The 21,801-nt window shown below is 25.3% G+C and overlaps 2 protein-coding genes across 3 annotated transcripts; both read left to right on the forward strand.

Moving 5' to 3' along the window:
* The first annotated feature begins 2,082 nt into the window (after nt 1–2,082).
* Nucleotides 2,083–7,079, forward strand: LOC114126926 (serine/threonine-protein kinase meng-po). Of its 2 annotated transcripts, none has more exons than XM_050201425.1 (5): nt 2,083–2,580; nt 4,004–4,333; nt 4,523–4,737; nt 4,964–5,274; nt 6,568–7,079. In XM_050201425.1, exons 1-5 carry the CDS (start codon nt 2,476–2,478, stop codon nt 6,852–6,854), a joined length of 1,248 nt encoding a protein of 415 aa, XP_050057382.1. In that variant the 5' UTR covers nt 2,083–2,475; the 3' UTR covers nt 6,855–7,079. The 2 variants fall into 2 exon arrangements, with proteins under 2 accessions (XP_050057382.1, XP_050057383.1); XM_050201426.1 differs by having other exon boundaries at nt 2,085–2,580; nt 4,008–4,333.
* A 2,238-nt stretch (nt 7,080–9,317) lies between these two features.
* Nucleotides 9,318–20,342, forward strand: LOC114126929 (protein quiver-like). The gene is made up of 3 exons (XM_050201149.1): nt 9,318–9,820; nt 18,803–18,967; nt 19,186–20,342. Exons 1-3 carry the CDS (start codon nt 9,751–9,753, stop codon nt 19,437–19,439), a joined length of 489 nt encoding a protein of 162 aa, XP_050057106.1. The 5' UTR covers nt 9,318–9,750; the 3' UTR covers nt 19,440–20,342.
* The last annotated feature ends 1,459 nt before the right edge of the window (nt 20,343–21,801 follow it).

The following is a 21,801-nucleotide window of genomic DNA, read 5'->3' on the forward strand; positions in this document are numbered from 1 at the left end:
AATTTTGTAAAAATTTGAACTAAGAAACTTCTAGTTAGGAATAAAATAAATATGAATGTGTACCTATTTTTGATATTTTTAGTTGAAGTATGAACAACTTATGTAAAACCTATTTTAAGGATTTATTACACAAAACAAGTATAATATTAATCATTAATTTAAAGTCTACTATAAATAATCATAGATCAAAAAGAAAAGAAAAATTCTCAAAAAATCATTTTACATGCTAAAATTGTTAATTCTTAGAAAGATAACAGACTAAAAAACAATAAATATAATTGTAAACCAATACATTCATAACTCTTTTCAAAATTTGAAAATACAATATTATGCTCTTGATATTTAGAAAAATGTAAAATGTGGGAACTGGGTAGGTGTATACCTAACTATTTTTGGTGCTTTGCTATATACAATGAATGTCGACTGTCGAGTGAATGTCAACGTGCTTTACATGTATCACAAAAATTATAGTAGATCGTTTACGACACTATTACCTACATAAAATTAATTTATGTGTTTTGAAAATGTTATTGCGTATAATAAAATTCATAATATCTATACTTAAAAATGTTTAATCCTTGCAAATAATGTTTTTGAATTATAAAAAAATAATTAATATTGTTAATTAACGTTCAAATATATAATTTTATAGTTAATATAATTTTTTTTGGTGTCAATGTAAATTTAGGGCTCGGATTTTAAAGCACATGCTTCTTTTTTTATTTATTACGAGATGGAATTCTAATTTTTATACATAAATTCGGTTCACGTCATTCTGATTCCAAGTAAACCATTTTAATTTTGCTTTTTTAATGCTATAATCCTTGATTATGTTATGCAGATTAGGTAATTGAATAACACGAAGATAAAAATATATTATTTTATAATACCTATCTAATGGATATTGAAGCATTGTACCTAAATGTAAAATTAATACATTTCGCCCTTTTCAAAATGTTTACGTTGTTCTCAAATATTTTGTAAAATTTATTATTTACTGAGTTTAGAGATTTTTGATAAATTTATAATTTTATGTATTTTGACCAATATTTAAAATATTAAAATGTTTAGTTTTTTTAGTATGTAAAAATAATTTTATATCTTCTTACTTATCAACTGTCACTTATCGAGTCATTCGCGTCGTTTTAAATCTATTTTTAAATTTGTCCTATATCCGATATTATGGTTTTATCGTGTTTCTCAATCAACTACCTAAGTATTATGATTTTTAAGATAATATAATATACCTTATTTTTATCGATAATCACGACATATTTAATTCACAACATGATCTATTTTCAGTATTTTTGTACCTTTTTAATTAAAAGTGCAAACTTACCTACCTAATAACATTTTTCGTCTATCGACTCGATAGCTTATTATGATATTATAGATATATCTATCTACGACCTATAGCATATACTTACCTATTCGTATTTAATGTGTTTATATTTTAAGATAATATGTATTATATATTATAATTTAATGGATCTTTAAATCTTTATAAGTACTTAGTGGATATAACTAAATTATAAAATGCGTAAACTCTCTAAAAATACTTTCATTATACTATACATTTATATCCAACTGTCCCAACTCATCAAAGAAAATAAACCTAGGAAACTCAATTGGATACTTGAAAAATAAGCTTGAATTAAAATATCTATAGACTATAGCACGTGCGGTTCTATCTATGACTTCATGTATGCATTATGAAACTTTATCAAGTTTTGGTGCTTTTTTACCAGTTATCTATTCAAAAATATTTTATAATATTTTAAAAATCTTTAGACTTATATGTGTATAATATACATAATATATAGCACTATACCATACCTACTGGTTACCTTAGTAGCTAAACATATTAATGTTTTATAAGCTATTAAGTTATACTAGTTATAGGTAGTTTATAGTTTATACTTTTGCTAGACAGTTTTGTTTAGTATTAAGAGTATTAAGAGTATTGTGTTACTTAGTCTGATTTCTTATAAATGCAGATCATATTTGAATAACTTCAGAATTTTTTTTAATATTTTATTTTATTATTTTAAATGCTCGAGTTTGGGACGGTATTGTTAGGAACTACATTGGTCATAAATTATTAATTTTTATCAAAAAACAAAAATGTAATTCACATGCCATAGTGACATATATTAAATATTAAATTTTTTCATTTTTAAAACTGTTTCATCTTTATCAGACTGGTGTTAGAGATGCAGTTCTGTTTTGTTTTTAAAGCTGGAGAAGGGGAAATAATTGTTCTTAAAATAGAGTCTGACATAAATATACTGCATTGTCGAACGTATTATAAAAGCTAAAAAGTGTTGAATCACTTCTGTAAAACAAATATTAATTATATTTGACGTTCGTACTTCGTAGTTCGTTAGTTGGTTGTATATTTGTATTTATATATTTAAATTATTTTGCATTGATTTTAGTCAAATAAAAAGTTAATAATGTGAAATTATATGAATCATGTCTCAAAGTCAATTTAAATTTGAACGTAAGTCGGGCGGTGTATCAAGAAAATTAAAACATGCAGGAAATGTATCTAAGATTCGAGAATTTGAATTGGAGAAGGTAAATATAATATACTTATGCATTATATTATAGAACAATACGTAGGTACCTACATTTCTACAAGTACTGTAGTTATCAACTACTTCTTAAAATCTTACTTATTTATATTTTTTAAATTATGTGAATGTTTAATTTAAAAATCGTGGTTCCATATTATAACTACCTACTTGTTAATTTAAAATAATATGATATTCTGCAGTTCTAATACCTTGTAAAGTAAGGTAACATATTATTTTTTTATCAATCTAATCGGATAATTATAAAGTGAACTCAATATTATTATTTAATTTAATGAGATATAATTTCTATATTCTACTGTCAAACCCGCTATCAGTCAAAAGAATTGAGTAGGTACGTGTCTTATATTAAACTATACATACTCTGTGGAAAGGGCTATAACAAATAATTTAATGGCATATGTTTTTATCGTACATCTAGATTTATAGACTTATAGCATATACATTCAAACAAGATAGACCTATCAAAATTTGAAACTCATACATAATATAATATATACATATTAAAGTAATAGTGACAATGTTATCACTGTTATCACTTTACCAACTTATCATACAAATGAGGTAAAGTCTTAGAAAAATAATTTAAGTAGCCAAGTAGAAACCTCGAAGTACCAATGTATAAGTTTAATAACAATGTATTAAGGCATCTGGCGTACGATGCATATTATATTAATTAAAATTCATTAATCTTACTTAACTATTTATAAAAATTTTAACATTTCGACTGGTTTGAGTAAAAGATACAGTTTACTTGATTTACACATTATTGGGTACCTATCACCTTGTATATTAAACCGTAACCTGTATACAATTAAACCTTAACAAAAAAAAAAAAAAAAAAAATATACAAAAAACAAAATATTTTTATCATTTGCATTTTGAAGTCAATATGAATGAGGATGAAATGGATAATTATTATTATAATATTTTGTTAAAATTTCGAAAAAATTTTCGGTGGTTTCTGTAGATATTTTTTTAGCGATTTTTATATTATACGGTATACCTACCTACAACATAAATTATCATGGAACTTTATAAATCATTAAAGTGGATAAACAATCATGTTTATATATTATGTATGTTTTTATATACTATATTTACATGTTGATTTAAAAAAATATATTTTATTTAATTTTTAATTTTTTAAGCCTGTTTAGTTTTTAATCATTTTTTTTTTTTTTAGAAGTTTATTTTTTTCTTCATAAAGAATCCTGTTTTTATTTAAGTATATTTCATACTCCATTGTTACTCTCGTTTTTTCTATCTTTTCTGTACAATGTATAAACAGAAAAAGTGATAATAAATCTATATACCTATTTATAGTATAATATGTTCTACAATAGATGAGAGAAAATATAGTAATTAACATTGATATAAGATGCCTATTTTTTTTTTTTTTTTAGATAGATTTAGTCGAGACATTTGATATTGTTCAAATTGTCGGTGAAGGATGGTTCGGAAAAATATTACTAGTCGAACACCGAGGCACGGATAACGAGATGGTGCTCAAATCACTGCCCAAAAATTACACAGCCGTTAAGGATTTCTATCGAGAATTCCATTTCAGTTATCACTTGAGCGCACATCGAAACATTGTGTCCACGTTTGATGTGGCTTTTCAGACAGCCAGTTTTTACGTATTCGCTCAAGAGTACGCGCCCTTGGGTGACCTCACATCTAACATATCCGACACCGGAATTGGAGAGTTGCACAGTAAAAGCGTCGCGAAACAGGTATAGTTATTAGCTGTTGTATGCTTAAACAGTCTGTTTTAAATCGATCGTACTTACAGTCCACAGCCTATGTACAAAACTATTTATACACAGCAGTAATTAGTACCTAATTACTAATTACATACCTATAATTATAATATTATATGTATATAATGTATACATATTTATGTAATATACATGTATGTTTAGTTGGTTTCTGCCATCCAGTATATCCACAGTTATGACCTAGTCCACAGAGACATCAAACTAGACAACATTTTGGTTTTTAAGAGCGATTTCTCGAGAATAAAACTATGTGACTTTGGTGAGACAAGAAAAAACGGCAATTGGGTAACCCGTCGAAACGAATGGATCCCTTACATGCCTCCCGAAATCCTAGCCATAGACACCGAACACAAATACAAGTAAGATGGTAGACACGTACCTACAAATTTCGATATTTAAAACATTACAGATTATCATTTTATTCGTGTTTTGAGCTTTTATAAGATATTCACGGGTACCTTTTCTTTATTACACATATTTTATTTTACGTAAGCATATATAATATATAATATAATTTTTTAACTTTTTGTGTGTTTTATATATATTTATATATATATATGTATATTTATATATATATGTATATAGAGTAGAAACTTCACACGATGTCTGGCAGTTTGCAGTAGTGCTGTTTGTGTGTTTGACCGGCTGCTTGCCGTGGCAGAAAGCCAGTTCCGAAGACCCGAGGTTTGTCAGTTATGTTTATTGGGTGTCCAGCAATGGCATAATGAGTCCGTTCAGGAGGCCTAAACTGTTCAAGATGTTAACGTCCAATGCGCAAAGAATGTTTAGAAAGTTCCTACAACCTAATGTACAGTCCAGGCCTAGTGTCTTGGACGAAGTACAAAATTTTATCGACGAACGGTGGCTATCAAAATACATGTTAGACAAAAGTAAAGGTAATATCAAATTGTTTAGTATCCTGGTGTTCACTTTATTTGGATAGATTATGTATTTTGCAATTTGTAATTTATAAAATATATATAAGTAGGTAGGTACTATATACCACTATATAATCAGTGAACCTACTACAGTGAAATGTTATTATGTTAATTTATTATATTTAACAATATTAAATAATTTATTAAAATAATTGTCAAGCTGTCGTCTGTCATAGTCACTAACTAAAAGTTAATAATAATAAAAAAATAAATTAAATAATATTTGATTTTTTTTGGGATATCATTTATTCTTATTATTACTTTAATATTGAAGATGTAATTTCAAAACTGATTACTTATATGCTTGTATATTTATTTTTATTATGTTTTGTTATGTAATAAATAATAATACATACCCATTAAGATTTAAATTAAATTAAACACAACCATTTTTTTCTTTAAAAATGTCAGATTATTCTTGTGCAAATAAGCCTGACAATGCAAGTGATCCTCTTTTTAACTTAATTATATGTATCGCCTGGCTTCTGGCATAATTATCATAATATACACATTATACATAATCCCGCCATTATTTTCTACCCTTGATTCAAAGGTCTTAATATTTTTAAACATTTATTTTTACTTCCATTAGTCTTCAAATTCATCATAGTCTACTTCTCCAGCACTATTTTTTTCATCGATCATGAAACTTATTATCTATACGACTAATGTAGATTAGTCAGTGAGTGATTTTAATCATATTATCTTTAGCTGTCTTTTTCTTCTTTCTAGTAGATATCCCCTTTTTTCCTTGAAACTAGGTATCTCTCTTCTGATTTAAATCATTTTTTTAATTGTGATAAAATTATTAATACTTATGTTTAAATTGCTTGCGGCTGTAATGTCAAAAGCAATATACCTATCGTTTTTATAAAAACAATTTTAATTTAGTAGTTTAATCAACTTTAGTATGATAATTTATATTTGAAATTATAAAATTTATCATATTAATGTATTAAATATCTATAAGATATTAAATAATTATAAATAATTGCAAAAAAATCCACTTAAATTAAACAAAAACTATAAAACCCAAAATTTTATCATCTGTAAATAAATTAATAAAAAATATTATCATACAATTTCGCTGTTATAACTCATTGGTCATCGCGTTTATATTTTATTTTATTTTATTTTATTTAATTAAAAACAATTCAATTTAAATATTTAAAATATTAATAAATTTAAATTTGAGAAATTTGTGATCAATATAATTTTTCATAGTTTCTTATCATGTTTTGTTTTGAATAGTTTCAGACGATATAGATGAGCTTAGTCCATCTTTATATAGTTATCAAACAGACCAGGAAGAAAATAAAAAATTCCTGTTGGCTTTTTCCAACTGTGGAATCGAAACTGTTGTTGTTGATAGAGCAGCGAAAAAAGAACGTATCAAACAGTGGATCCAATCTAGTGTCATCGAAGAAGAAGACGAAGAGGATTCTAGCGAAGGGACCAGCAAATTGAGTTTATCCCGTAAAGGTAGCAATGATAGCAAAGAAAATGAATTATACGCATTGACCAAACGTGAAGGATAGACTTTTATTGCAGTTTCCTACAAAGGTTATATATGAGACTGTATCGAAACAAAAAATGTTTGTATAAAAAATACCTATATATATATATATATATATTTAATATTTATATGTGCTTAATACTTTTATCATTAATATAATTAAATTTTTAATAATAGTGTACCTATAATTATATTTATTGTAATTTTTTTAATTAAACCATTGCTATTTGCTACATACTATACAATATACTATGTAGGTACATTGTACTTTATATACGTTTGGGCACAAACCATGACCGATGGTCATCCACAATTTTTTATAATGTTAATGGTAACTGGTAAGACAAATAGTTAATTAACATAAAACACATTTTTTCCAGTATGAAAAATACACTATTGGCCATCTATATTTTTTATAATATTTATGGTAAGTGGTAAGACAAATAGTTACCTAATTAATACATTTTATACTTGAATGAAAAATATACTATAAAAAAAATAATTTAATTATAATATTTTTAAATGTATATAAGTATTCAGTATAGGTCAGTTAGCTTGGCATCCCGAAAATGAAATTTTTAATAGTTATCAATTTGTAATAATTTTTAACCACAAATTCAGATTTTAATAACGAAAGAGAGAGGACAATTGGTCAACACGACAACACCCATTATTCGGCCCATTAATAATTGTGAGTTAAATATTATAAATTAATTTTTGCAATTCAGAATTTGATAAATTATTAGTTATACATTTTAAGATGTATAACTTAATAAGATATCTAAGTTAATATATCTATTAAGTCTTGAATACCTATAATGGCTACTACATATATATAGATAATTTTCAATTGATTATGAAATATGAATTCTGTTATATATTACAGAAATATAATGATTAAAATAGTTGATAAAAAAATATCACAAATTGTTTACATTCTTAATCTTGTACTCGTGTCACAGATTACGTTTATTAAAATTTGTAGGAAAAATTATAAAATTAACATAAAGACAACTCTTTTGTCAAAATGTAATAGTATGTTTTTACTTATTGAATTTTAAGCATGGGCATTACTATCGCTGTTTTAAACTTTTAACCCTTTCACCACCACTAACTTCCGAGGGTCACATCACAGTCATCACACGATTGCGTAATAATTATTTATAGTAAAAAAAATCGTTAAAAATTAGTTTAATAGTAAGTATATATGTATATATACAAATGATTATTATGACATACCTACTTATATACCTATTGGCTATTCTATAGTGTATTCAATGAGACGTTCTATTCACTACATACAATTAAAAGCTATTCCCAATACATCCACAAAACTCCAGAGTATGACAATTAAAATTGAATAAACTTATTGAATAAATTAAAATAATTCTTATAGTATTCATTGATATTTTAGTTATTAAAAAAATTTTTTTTCTTTTTTTTAAAAGACTTATGGAAATATTGTATTTATATTAAGTATATTATATAATCGTAACGTTTTAATGTATTTTTCAATAAATAGTATGAATAGGTACCTACCTCGTATTTAATTAGTTTAGTATTCTAAATAATTATTTTTTGTTAAACAAATATTTTTACAATATTAACATATTGAATTGTTTATTATATTGTTATTATTAATCACTTTTTAATTAGAAACCACTATAACTATTCTAAAAAGATTCTTAAAAAAACAAAAATTGTCTTTTTCTTCTTTTATTGCAGGGGGGTGGTAGAAGGGTAAATTTAAATTACATTATGCTTCAATAATTTATTCATATATTCATTTATTTAATATTAAATAATTATAGATATCTTGTTTTTATTTATCTAAAGTATACCCTTGTGGCATTATATTATCATCAATAAGAGTCAATGCCTTTACCGCACGCATTGCTGCTTTCAGTGTAATAGGTATATATATAAAAAAAGAATGTCCAAATTTTTGACCCTGTTAAATTAAAAAAAAATAAGCCATCCGTATCAAAAACTATTTGTCTTATGATAAAATCGGTAAGTAGGTACATCACTACGAGGAACGAGATTTTGAGTAAAACATGTCTACATGTAATACATTTCCTATGTCCGTATGACGAACGAGATTTGTTAAAAAAAAAAAAAAACTCATACTTTACTATTAAATAGTAAGACGTATACCTGCAATACGATATGTAAGTATTTTAAAAAAATGTCATTTATTTTGACCTTTGCCAGGGTCAATATTATAACCGCTCGTATTTTAATAATGAGTTGTTGTATATAGTAATAGCACCGCAGCGGGCTATTGACAACGGCGGTACGCTTCGCCGCCGCGGCCTGCGAGTCTATGCTTGCTCGAGGATCTACCCGTCGGGGACGTATTATAATATTATTATACAAGTTGTGTGCGAAAACGCCGTCCTGTTGGCACGACTGGTGGCGTTTCGGCGGCCGGGACACCCAACCACCGCCGCGCGCCAACTCCGCGGGCGTCGGCGTCGCCGTGGTCGTCGTCGGTGGCGGCGCTCGGGGTCGTGTGCGGCGCCCGTCAAACGCGCACCAAACTTTATATTGTACGCTATCACCGTCGCGGCGCCGTCGTCGGACACGACATTAATAATAATATAATAATATTATATTCGTCCGCCGGGTACACCCTGTTCCGTAGTATACGCGCGCGCGTTTATAAATACACATACACACGTCCACACACGCGAGCGCGCGGAAGTTTGTAAACACGATATTATTATTATTATTATTATAATATTATTAAAATATATTTTTTTTTTAAGTGTACTTACTGCAATTATAATATTACAGTCGCGTACACACACACACACACACACAGATATTCATATTTATTAATACATCTACAGTACTCACACATCACACCACGAGCAAGTGCATTGCATTATATCCGATATTGTTCCGCCGGAAGTATGAATGGCGCTAAATGCGCCGCGTGCCTAGCCGCCGTTCTGTTCGTACTTTTCGCTTTCGTCGTCAAAGGTATTTGTCAGTTTGTCACATAATAATAATACATAAAACGAATTTTATTAATTTTGATACGTATACGATATAATATATATATATATCATATTAATATTATAATTATAGGTTACTTACATAACTAGGTATAAACAATTCACAATAATCAAAGTCCATTAATAGATATAATATGTGTGTATTATTATAATTTATTAGAATGTTGCACACGATCGTTTAGGTATATGCATTTTGTGTAATATTTATACATAAAATTTGCACGTAGAATAAATAATTAATATTATACAATATAATAGGTATGTAAAATATGTGTATTATGCACAATGCAAAAGTTGTCACAAATACGTATGGGATCTTGAACTTTTATTATTTACAGCGAATATGTGTAAATAGGATTCTAGTTCGGAGAGGATTTTTGTTAAAGGATGATCACAAGCCCTCGAGGTTTTCTCTCTCCTCCTATCAATTATTCGTGATCTCTATTTACTCATATTTAAAACGTTTTTAATTATTATAATTAATATAATTATAATAATGTACAAACAAATAATATTTTATGTTTTTTTTATTTATTATAAGTATCACAATTATTTATAATAATAGTTAATATGAATAATAAAAAAAAATTGAATACCTATGACCGAAATTTGATTGATAAAAAATTAAAAAATTAATTATTTTAAAAAGAATAATGGAAAAATTGTCATATTTCAAACTATTTAAAATAAAAACTTCAAAACTCAACTTTCAAATTTAATAATAATATATCGATCCCCCTCTTAACCTGCATCTACGTACAACACTACAGTATGTATGTATATATTATATTAAATAATATATAAATACATAGGTACTTAGGTACATGGATACATACAAAATCGTCTAATACCTATTGATATATCTATTTTGTATTAGAAATAAAAAAAAAATAACATTTGCAGAATAAGACGTACTTATAATACTGTACAGCCTTCTAATTGAAGATATCTAATAAAAGGTGGGATATGTATTGGTGCTGTATAGCGAAAAAAATTGGAAATATAAGCTGTGTATAGGTTGTAATGTCGTAAATTTTTATTTAACACGCGGTTACAGATATGTTATCCATCCCTGTAGTATAATATAGTATCTAAGTCAAGTCTAACAGTCGATCGTATAGGACGTATAAGTTATATCAAAGTATATTTAGAAACGCGGATATGGATTTATACATAAATGTACATAAAGTTTATGTTCTAAACACTTATTTTTTGCAAATAGAACGGGTATATACATTATTTACACATATATAGGTTACTGGTTGTCATTACGACGTTTCTCTCGGCAGCGACAAATCGATTTTAACATGTTACTAAAATATTATTACCATGACGATTTTGTGCCACACTTTGAAATAAACAAGACATAACGTCGTGATGTACATGTGTTGATGTGTATAATATGTTTGGCAAAAATACAATATTATAATATATACCTATTACCTATTATATAATATAGATTAGATATAGATTCTACAATATGTATTTATTTGTTATTTGAGGGACTTTGGGTTAACGATGTTATGTGTATAAACTATAAATGCTTATTTTGCTATTATTATACTACGTGGGCATCATATGGGAGTACTTATATAGTTATATAGATAATAATTACTTATTTGACGCAAGCACTTATGTACTTACTAAGGCCAGATATTCGTAGTGCATCAACAGTCGGAAAATACAAATTAGATTATAATTTCCCAGGTGGCAGTTAAAAAATATGATTAGGTTTTTATTATATAAAATAAAGTGATTTATATTATTATCTATGTTATTAATTTATTATGCATTAATTATAACATTGATAATTAACTGACAAGTTGTAAAATTATATTTATACAATATATTAATATTTTTTAATATTTATGGTACACAATAGGTATAACATATATTTATGTTTATTTATGGAAGACCCAAAGGCGACATTGTATATTATGTATTTGTATAAATAACATTAAAACAACAAAATGTTATCCATTTAAATTGAAATAATGAATTTTGTTAATGGTGAATAAGTATGTTTACATAAATAGCACTATATAGAAGTAGTTGTAAATCTTTGGGGTTATATAATAAGGGGTAAGTTCAAACGTAAATTAGTTCTAAATATTATGTAGGTATCTATAAGTATATCTAGTACTTTTGTTAGCGCTATTACATAACACTCTGCGTCTCTGCATAATGTATATAGTAAAAACCAACTACCTAATTTATTATTTATGTATTATAAACGGGGGTCAGGAGTATGATTTTTTTTTAATTTAATGTAAGACAATCATAACAACATTCATAGAAAACACAATCATCTTTCCCAATATTTTTTCACTATTTTTTGTAGTTATACTTCTATGTTTTTATTCTTTTTAATGATAGCATATATTATTTTTAATTTTATATTGCAAAGCAAAATATTATACCTACGGAAAATTTCAACTTATCAAAGTTCAATTTTAAATAAGTATAGTTTATTAGTTATAACTTATAAGTAGGTATTTGAAATTTAGATGAGAGGAGTAATAGACCAATACTTAACGGAGTACCCTTATACTATTTGTTCATTCCCTCCACTTGTTTAAACTTTAAATACTTATAACTATTAAGCTACTTGTCTGAAATTCTATTTTGATGGATCGAAATATTTCGAACAATATTCTGCTTTGGAATATAAAATGACTATCGGGAAAAAAATCATTAGATTAGATTTAATAGATCTGCAACTGAAAATCAAATATATAATATCTAGTAGGTAGGTATAATATTGATATTGGTTTGAGAGCTCTACCTTGTTTCAAGTGATGTAGCAGAAAATGTGAATTTAGTTTTAAACTTTTAACAGATACAACCATTCCCTTAGATTTTACGGCGCCAAACATTATTGATCCAGTATATATTTGTGAGTGGCATTGTATTAATATGACCAAATACTTAGCCAGTTAGATGTTTGATCAAGTATAATTTTGTTGGGTGTTCACTCTGGAAACTGGTTTATACTTTTATTGGCGTTCACCGTAAAGCCGTACAAATGAATTTTGTATATTGCACCTATACAAGGATCGGAATTCAATATAATAGGGTGTACTCGGACTCTACTATATAAGGTCTCTTATAAGCTTCAAATGACCTTAATTCTCGATTACCAGAAATATTAATCTTATATCATTACTATTATTTTTTAATGGATCGATTTAGTTTATTTTATAGGTTATAGCAATAATATTGTCAGTTATTGTCACTTTTTTCACTTTGGTACTAGGTTATTAAAAATTATTATATTGAATTTGTTGGATTAATTTTATGACGTTAATAATATTTGTAAAAAAATAAAAAAATAATAAATATTATTAATAATCCAATATTAATTACTAATTAGTAAAAAAATAATATTATATAATATAATATAATACATGCTATGCCATTATGCCATATATCGCAGTAAATATGACAATATTGCATAACTGTATAAGGTTTAGATATACAGTATACGAAACCGTTCTTTTGTTATTATTAATTATGTTTGATTGCATAACAATCATTTAACATTTAATGAATCAAATGTGAGCTGATGGTCCCTATAAAACATGATTTAGTGGTTCGATCTGACCATAAAACATTAGTGAACCATTAAAGTAATCAGTTTTTTATACAACTCAGCAATATTATATACCTAATGGTTTTACAACTTTAAAAATTGAATTTATACATCTTATAATGGATATTCAGGATATTAAAGATAATTAACTTAATGTAAATATTAAGTAAATTATTCATATTTTGATGAATAATGATTATAATTTATAAATTAAAATATTATGCAGAGTGAACAGACGATCAGTGGAACGTGAACTATGTATTCTATTTCAATATACATAATTATAACTTTTAATCAATTGAGACAGCAAAAAATGAATGATGGACATACTAAAATACAATTTTGTATTAGATACAAAGTTAACATCTTTGTTCTAACTTACACAAATAAAAACCTTAAGTACGTATATCATATTATGATATCCCCCGATAATTTATGTCACACAAGACATAATAATTAATAATTTGTAACAATTTTATGTAAAAAGGTTAATAACTCATAAGTAAATTGAAACATATCAGCTATTACTCAGTAAATGTTATAAATTATACTAAGTATTTGATTTTTCATTCAGTAAAACCGTAAAACCGTAAAACCATAATTACCTATATATTTAAATATTTATTCAATTTTTATTTTGAATTTGACAAATCAAAAAATGAACTGATTAAGGATTAGCTACACTTACGGACTACGGTACTCATTTATAGTAATGTATAGGTTAGATTAGGTACGTGGTGTAAAAAAGTGTACAATCATTTATATCAGTTGTAACTATGATCTTATAGATATTATAAACGTATGAGGGTGATGATATAATTATATGTTTACACTCTACTAGTCTCCGGGCTTAGGTCAATAATATGACTATAGATTTCATCTATTCTGTGGTATGACACAATGACACCATTGCTAACATGTATTAATGTATTAACATTATAAATACATTTATGTATTAAAGTATTCATTGTTTTATAATTGTATAAATTATTTAAAAAAATAATATACTATTTATGTAAAAGGTTGGTTATAAATGTAATAACTATAATAAATGAATGAAGGTGTTGAATTATTTTTGTTGAGTAATATGCTAACCCGAGAATAGCTTATATAACTTATAAGCATATTATAATTATAACACATCATGTATTAGTTTTAGGTAAAATAAACAAACTATAAAACATCATTAATGTAATTAAATTTTAATATATACCTTTATGTTATGTTTTTTCTATCTATCCTATATAATAAAATGTCTTATGGCGATATAAACTTTTGTTTTTTTAATGAGGACTCCTTTTTTACTGCAAATTATTTAGTGGATATTATTTTTTTGGTAACGATATACCCAACTCAAAATTTGAACAAGTAATTTGTTAATATTTTTTAAATGTTTATACTAAGAATAATAGTCCTTAAAAATGATTTACAAAAATAATATACATCTAATAAAAGTAATATATATTGGTAGAATTTATTATAGGTACTTGGACAATTTTTATCAATTTTAAATATTGAGAGACATATTATACATTATAGGTACATTACTAAAAAAAATTATTTTACAATATATACCTTCCATGTCTTCCAAATATATTATTATTATTGACCTGTTAGCTATAATTCAAAAACTATTCGTTCAAATTTTGATTTTCATATGTCAGAAAAATTATTCGCTAAATAATTGATTGCTTAAAGGGGGTGAGGAGGAGGTTGTATTTTAAAAACAAAAGTCTGTATTTCATAAGACACTTCTTTAGTTATATAAAAAATCTCAAAAACTTTAATTTACGGTCTTAAGGTAATTTAAAAATTCTAAAAATTAGATGTTGAATAACTTGGTGAACTAATCTGTATCAAATGTATTATAATATATAAAATAAATAATGTTTTAAATACATTAGTTCATTTAATTATTTGAAGGCAATAAATAACATTATAAATACATTTTATATTATTAAACAAGTATAATTTAACATTAAAAAACATCATTCAGTTTGGCTTAATTTTATACAAAAATTATAACATTTATTGTATTCTATGAGTTATTAATTATTAATTAATACATCATAAATCATAATTGGATGAAATTATATGCAATTTAACTATTATAGCTTTAAATTATATTTGAATTTTGAATTCACGAATAAAGTTTTGAATAAATTTTTACTTATATAAAAAGTAAGTAGGTTAAAAGATGTTTACAACTTTACTTTAATAATAACATAGTACAATAATATAATAATCAGACTATAATTCTCTATTTATTCGAAAAATAAGACATTTATTTACCTAGTTACACCAATATTTTAACATTCAATTAATTTTAACATTTTTTCATATTAGGTATGAACTGAATATTGGAAAGTTTCCTGAAATATTTTTGTATTACCTATATCGAACAAACTAAAATAGCATAACTACGCCTAGTACCTATATAATATGTCCTATATATTATTATGTTTAATTTCAAATTAAATAATATGTTATTGAATATTTTAAAGGTTTTAACTGATATTTTAATTATATGAATTATGAATATTCGATTATTAATAAAACCAGAAATTTATTTAAATACAAAATAAGTAATTAATATTTTGTATGATGTTATTAAAAATCAAAATGAATACTTTTTACTTATATAGCATCTGTTTATAACATTATTTTAGCTTTGTAGAGCCAGCTTGTTAATGATAATTATAATAACTACAAAAATAATCAAATTACACTTATTAAACATAACCATAAGATAGTTAAATACATGAAGATATTTATATGAATTATTTGTTGATTATAACAGTTGAGAAAGTTGTTTAAAAACCCTTTAGATATTTCTAATAAAAATGTACTTGAATTATTTTCATTGCAAAATTAAATAAAATTATAAATTATGATAAAATATTAAATTAATACATAAATCAATAATTGTACTCGTGACCACTGACCACGGAAACTGTAGAAGCTATTACATACTGGATGCGTTACCGCATGCAGTTTTCCCATATGTATAACATAGGAAAAATATTTGCAGTGACCCGTCCCGCCTCCTGCGTAATGTGTATAGACAAAATAGAAAGTAGCCACTTTTTAATGCCCGTAAATCATATATTATTAAGTTTTTATATAAATAGTAAATATAATATGTATTTGTTTATGAATTAGTCGTATAGAATTATATTTTAAAATGTTGAAAAATACAACTATACAAACAAATACTATTTAATTCACTATGAACACCGAACATAATAATACATAATTATTATAGTGTGCTTATATATAATTTATTATAACTATTTATAAGTTACAATATATTAAAATCTACAATAATGATTAATATAATAACACATTTTAAAAAGGTTTAAAATGTTGATTATTTTAAAACAATATTGCACTATCATTTCTTTTCCGTGAAATGTATTTTTATATTAAAATAGATATAGGAATGGGATTTTGATATCTTTAAAGATCCAAAAAAAAAAAGTGGGCAAGTGAGTACCGCTCTGCTGTACATTAGGTGCCGTATGGATCATTATTATATATTATAGGAGTGTTAAATTTGAATCCAATGATAGTTATCATTGTATACGAAAAACGATTCTGAACGAAGATGATTTGTCAGCCTAGGATATAATTTCTAGTGGTTGGTGAAAAAGGTGGTTTAAAAAAACCAGCTTATATTAAAAAATATTTTGAAAATTAAATCACGTAAAGAAAACGCGAATCTTAATAACTGGTAAAATTTTCAAGTATCTACGACTTATACTTTTTGAATAATAACAAATATTTAAAATCGTTTGAGGATAAATCGTTATCGTTACGCTATTTCGTTAAAATTTAAAATTCAAACGCACTTAAAATTTTTCCTATAATGATGCTTCGAGTTTTCTCTATAGATACTTGAAGGTAAACTTATGGAAAACTTAGTGTTGTATTTTTAATCCTTAGTTATAAACACAAAAAATTTTATGATTTTTCAACTTCAAATATTTCGCAAATATTCATAATTTTGACGAATTTTCGTCAAAATTTGAACTTCAAATGCTAATAAAAAAAAATTGTGCCTATGTATTCTTATAATTTTTTAATCACTATAAGAATAACATATGAGGAACTTTGTATTAAATTTTCAAGTATTTTGATAGGGCCAAAAAAATTTTATCGACACTTCAAAAATATTTTTTCAGAAAAATTGAAAATTTTAGTTGTCTATAAATAGCTCAAAAAAAGTCAAAATATTTTGAAATTTAAATCACGTAAAGAAAACGCGAATCTTAATAACTGGTAAAATTTTCAAGTATCTACGACTTATACTTTTTGAATAATAACAAATATCAAAAATCGTTTGAGGCTAAACTGTTATTTAACGCGGTTTTTGTAAAAATTTAAATTTCAAACACTCATAAAAATTTTTTGTCTGAATCCGGTAGAGTTTTTTTTACAGATATTTGAAGAAAAATGTATGGAGAACCTTGTACCAAATTTTCAAAACTTAGTTATAAAAGAAAAAAATTTTATGATTTTTCAACTTCAAAATTACTTGCAAATTTTCGCGTTTTCGACAGATTTCGTAAAAATTTGAACTAAAAACGCTTATAAAAAAAAATTGTGACTAACGATTTTTAATTTTTTTTAGCTACATTAAAAACAACTCATAAGGAACCTTGTATTAAATTTTAAAAACTTTTTGGTCATCCAAAAATTTTTATCGACACTTTACAAAAAACTTCTCAAAAAAATCGAAAATTTCAGTGGTCTATAAATAACTCAAAAAAAGTCAAAATTTTTTGAAAATTTAACTATATACGGATACCACTGACATTAACATTTGGTGAAAATTTCAAGTATTTTCAGTGATTAGTTTTTGAATTACAACCATAAAAAAAAATCGATTTGGTCGAAAACTGGTTTTGCGTAAAAATTGCCGTTTTTCCGTCATTTTTTTTTTGTTTTTCTCGATTTTTTTGAAAACTGTTGGAAAATGTTAACTTTTTACCTCTATAATGCACCAAGGATATTCACTTTTACATCGGAAACCACCCCCATTGTTTGAAATTGGAGCATTATTTCGACTAGTTATGCTGTACACAGACACAAAAACAAAAAAAAAAAAAAAAAAAAAAAAAAAAAAAAAAACACACACCATTGTAAAATCAATACATTCATCACTTCGTTCAGAATCTAAAAATGTAAAAATAATTTTAAAATGTCAATAATTTGTTATAAACTTATAACAAAGTATTACATCTTATGTTATGACTTATTGTATAATTGTTTTATTATGTAATATTTTACAAATTTATACTTGCAGACACTATAGTATATAATAACTATTTTCATTATAATATGTATGTATAGGTGCAAAATCTATAATATGCTACAAGTGCAATTCTAAATATGACCCAAGGTGTGGAGATCCGTTCAATCCATACACCATCGGCTTAGTTGATTGTAACATAACAGACGTGCCTAGCCATTTGAAGGGGAAAGAACCAGTTATATGTCGGAAGACTGTCCAAAATAGTTAGTATACATACATATTAAGTTATAATTATACATATGATATATGACATATATATATCATAAATAAATTCGTTACTAAAACATTAAAAACTATTTCATTCGTACAATTGTATTAACTATATTCTCTTTAAATGTTACTACTTCTCATCTATACACCTATACACACCCGTAAACTATTGATAGATAATATAATCGATGTTTGTCATAATTTTAAACAGTTCACAAGAGTATTCGGATAGTGCGAGATTGCGGTTACGTGGAGGATCCTGTTCATGATGACCAGGATTGCTACAGTAGACTCGGGTCACATGACATTGACGTGACCCATTGCTCCTGCACCTCGGACATGTGCAACGGTTCTAGGATGGTTGTCTCTAATGGACCATATTGGTACAGCATAACCACCTCAGCGATGGTATCTACTGCTGCCATCACCATAATGGGGTTCTTCCTTAATATACACCATTTATAGACCAGATTTACGAGATCGAAGTTAAACGAGAGATAAAATTAATAAAAAAAGTAATTTTAAATAACAAACGCTTTATAACATAGCCCAAACAGACTATATATATTGAAGATGTCAATCGACGACTGTAAGAAGGTATAAGTTCACATTGTATTTATAATAATTTTTATAGTAATTGTGCTCAGAGTGCGGGAATGTGTTACGAAATCGCCAAAAAACACGAAAACAGCGTACCTATATACTTTTATAATAATAGGTATATACCCGCACGCTGAACTAGTCTTATATTTAATCCGTTTATATATTATACATTTATATATATTGAAAATACAGTCTACGAATGATATCTTCAAATTTTATTATTATTAAGAAAAAAATTATATTTTATTTTATTTCTATCATAATGCGTGTTTTTTAATAGCTCAATTAAGTAAAAAGTTTTTCGCACCATACATGTATAAGAACAATAAATTGTGAATTTATATCAACTCAGAAAACTCTCATAATACTATTTTAATTAGACTTATCTTTGTTTTTAAGATGAATTCAAACTGTTTATTAAACTGTTTATTTTCATGTTACACAAAAATATCCGTTATGGTACATAAATTCACTTACAACACGCGAATTATATTTTTATATTACATTATTGTAGTTATAATGTTAGAAAATCGTTTTGGCTAAACCGTATTTTTAATTAGAGAAAAGCCGAATTGGAAATCTACAATGAACTGTACCTACACGATAACAATCTCAACATGTGCATATGCAAAGCCCGATGTTAGATTTTTACATAATGTTACTCATGTTAAGCATTTTATCTTTGAATAAACTATTAAAATAATATAATATAAAATATATGTATTATTTAATAACATTATACATAATATACTGTTTTTTTTTTACTTTATGTCTAATTGAATATGAAATGCTGTGGATCATATTATGTACCTATTTCTAACATAAAGCATATTAAATATAAGAAATAAGATAGTCTTTTATTTCGACAAAATTTGAAATGAATTGTTTTTTGCTGCTTACCTACCGCATAAAATCTATAATATAGAAATACAACATACGTGTTGAAGTATATGTATGATACTATTTTATTAATAAACATTACAATGTTAATTGTAGGTTTAATAATAAAATTACCAACTAAAATATAAATTAGGTACCTATGACTGTGCTATTAGCATATTTTTTCGACTCTAAACACAAAATATGTAGAATTATATGTTATCAGCAGAATAGCTATTACAAAATATAATTTAAAAATGTCGAAGATCGAAGTTAATATTATTTGAATTAAAATTAAGTAAATCGAAAATATTATTTTGATTTTCAATAATATGTATTATGTATTATTGAATTTAAAACTATATGTTATAATAATCATGAATCTCAACTCTGATTTTTGAGTATAAGTAATAATGGCATGATAAATATAATTTACTATATAGTCTAAACGGGTTACTTAAGAAAACATTTAACATTTAGCAATCTACATTTTTTTGTTTTCGTTAAATTAGCGTATGATTATTATATTTGTGCATGTCGGCGTAGTGACCTGAATTATTCGTTTATACTTTTTAACAAGACAAATTATGCATAACTTTATACTATAATATGTTATATTGTAGCATAATAAATTATTTTAATTTGTTTTATAAATGTATAATATACTTATTACTTATAATCTATTTCATTAAAACATATTTACAACACATAGTATTTCACTATATATGATCCAAAAGTAGAGATTTGTACAATATTGAAAACTAAAATCATTTGAAGTATGATTGAGTCGTAGCCTATATCACTAAGTACGTAAGTATATAATTGTATGATGTAAGTGTGTTTGATATTACTACTAAAGTAATTTAATTTATTATTAAAAAGTATCCACAAATAATATTTTAAAATTATAACGAAATAATAAACATGGTTTAATTAATATATAATGATTGTTTTTAAACTTTAGCCATAAAGATTTTATAAATTATTGACTATGAAATAGGTACTTATAGTTTATAAATGTTCATGATTTTGACGAATTTTGTAAAAACTTGATTCTCAAACGCTTATAATAATAATTAATGTCAATATATTTTTGTATAATAACAATTAGTGTAGAATCTTGTATTCAATATTTAAACTTTTTGACTAAGAAAAAAAAAACGTTTAATTGATATTAAAAAAAAAATAAAAAATAGAAAATTACAATTTTTATAATTAAAAAATAGTTAAAATATTTTGAAATATATACCATCTATAAATATAAAAAATATGATAATATAAAAATTTTTGGGAATATTTTAAATTTTAACCATTATTCGTTTTTAAATTATAACAAAATAAAGAA

Source organism: Aphis gossypii, chromosome 2 (assembly GCF_020184175.1).
Source record: "Aphis gossypii isolate Hap1 chromosome 2, ASM2018417v2, whole genome shotgun sequence".
NCBI lineage: Eukaryota > Metazoa > Arthropoda > Insecta > Hemiptera > Aphididae > Aphis > Aphis gossypii.

Excerpts from the sequence above, each read along its gene's own strand:
- LOC114126929 (XM_050201149.1), top strand. The coding sequence starts at position 9,751 with ATGAATGGCGCTAAATGCGCCGCGTGCCTAGCCGCCGTTCTGTTCGTA. Across the intron at positions 9,821-18,802 it reads TTTCGCTTTCGTCGTCAAAG|GTGCAAAATCTATAATATGC; the intron begins GTATTTGTCAGT and ends ATGTATGTATAG. Across the intron at positions 18,968-19,185 it reads TCGGAAGACTGTCCAAAATA|TTCACAAGAGTATTCGGATA; the intron begins GTTAGTATACAT and ends AATTTTAAACAG.
- LOC114126926 (XM_050201425.1), top strand. The coding sequence starts at position 2,476 with ATGTCTCAAAGTCAATTTAAATTTGAACGTAAGTCGGGCGGTGTATCA. Across the intron at positions 4,738-4,963 it reads GACACCGAACACAAATACAA|AGTAGAAACTTCACACGATG; the intron begins GTAAGATGGTAG and ends ATATGTATATAG. Across the intron at positions 5,275-6,567 it reads CATGTTAGACAAAAGTAAAG|TTTCAGACGATATAGATGAG; the intron begins GTAATATCAAAT and ends TGTTTTGAATAG.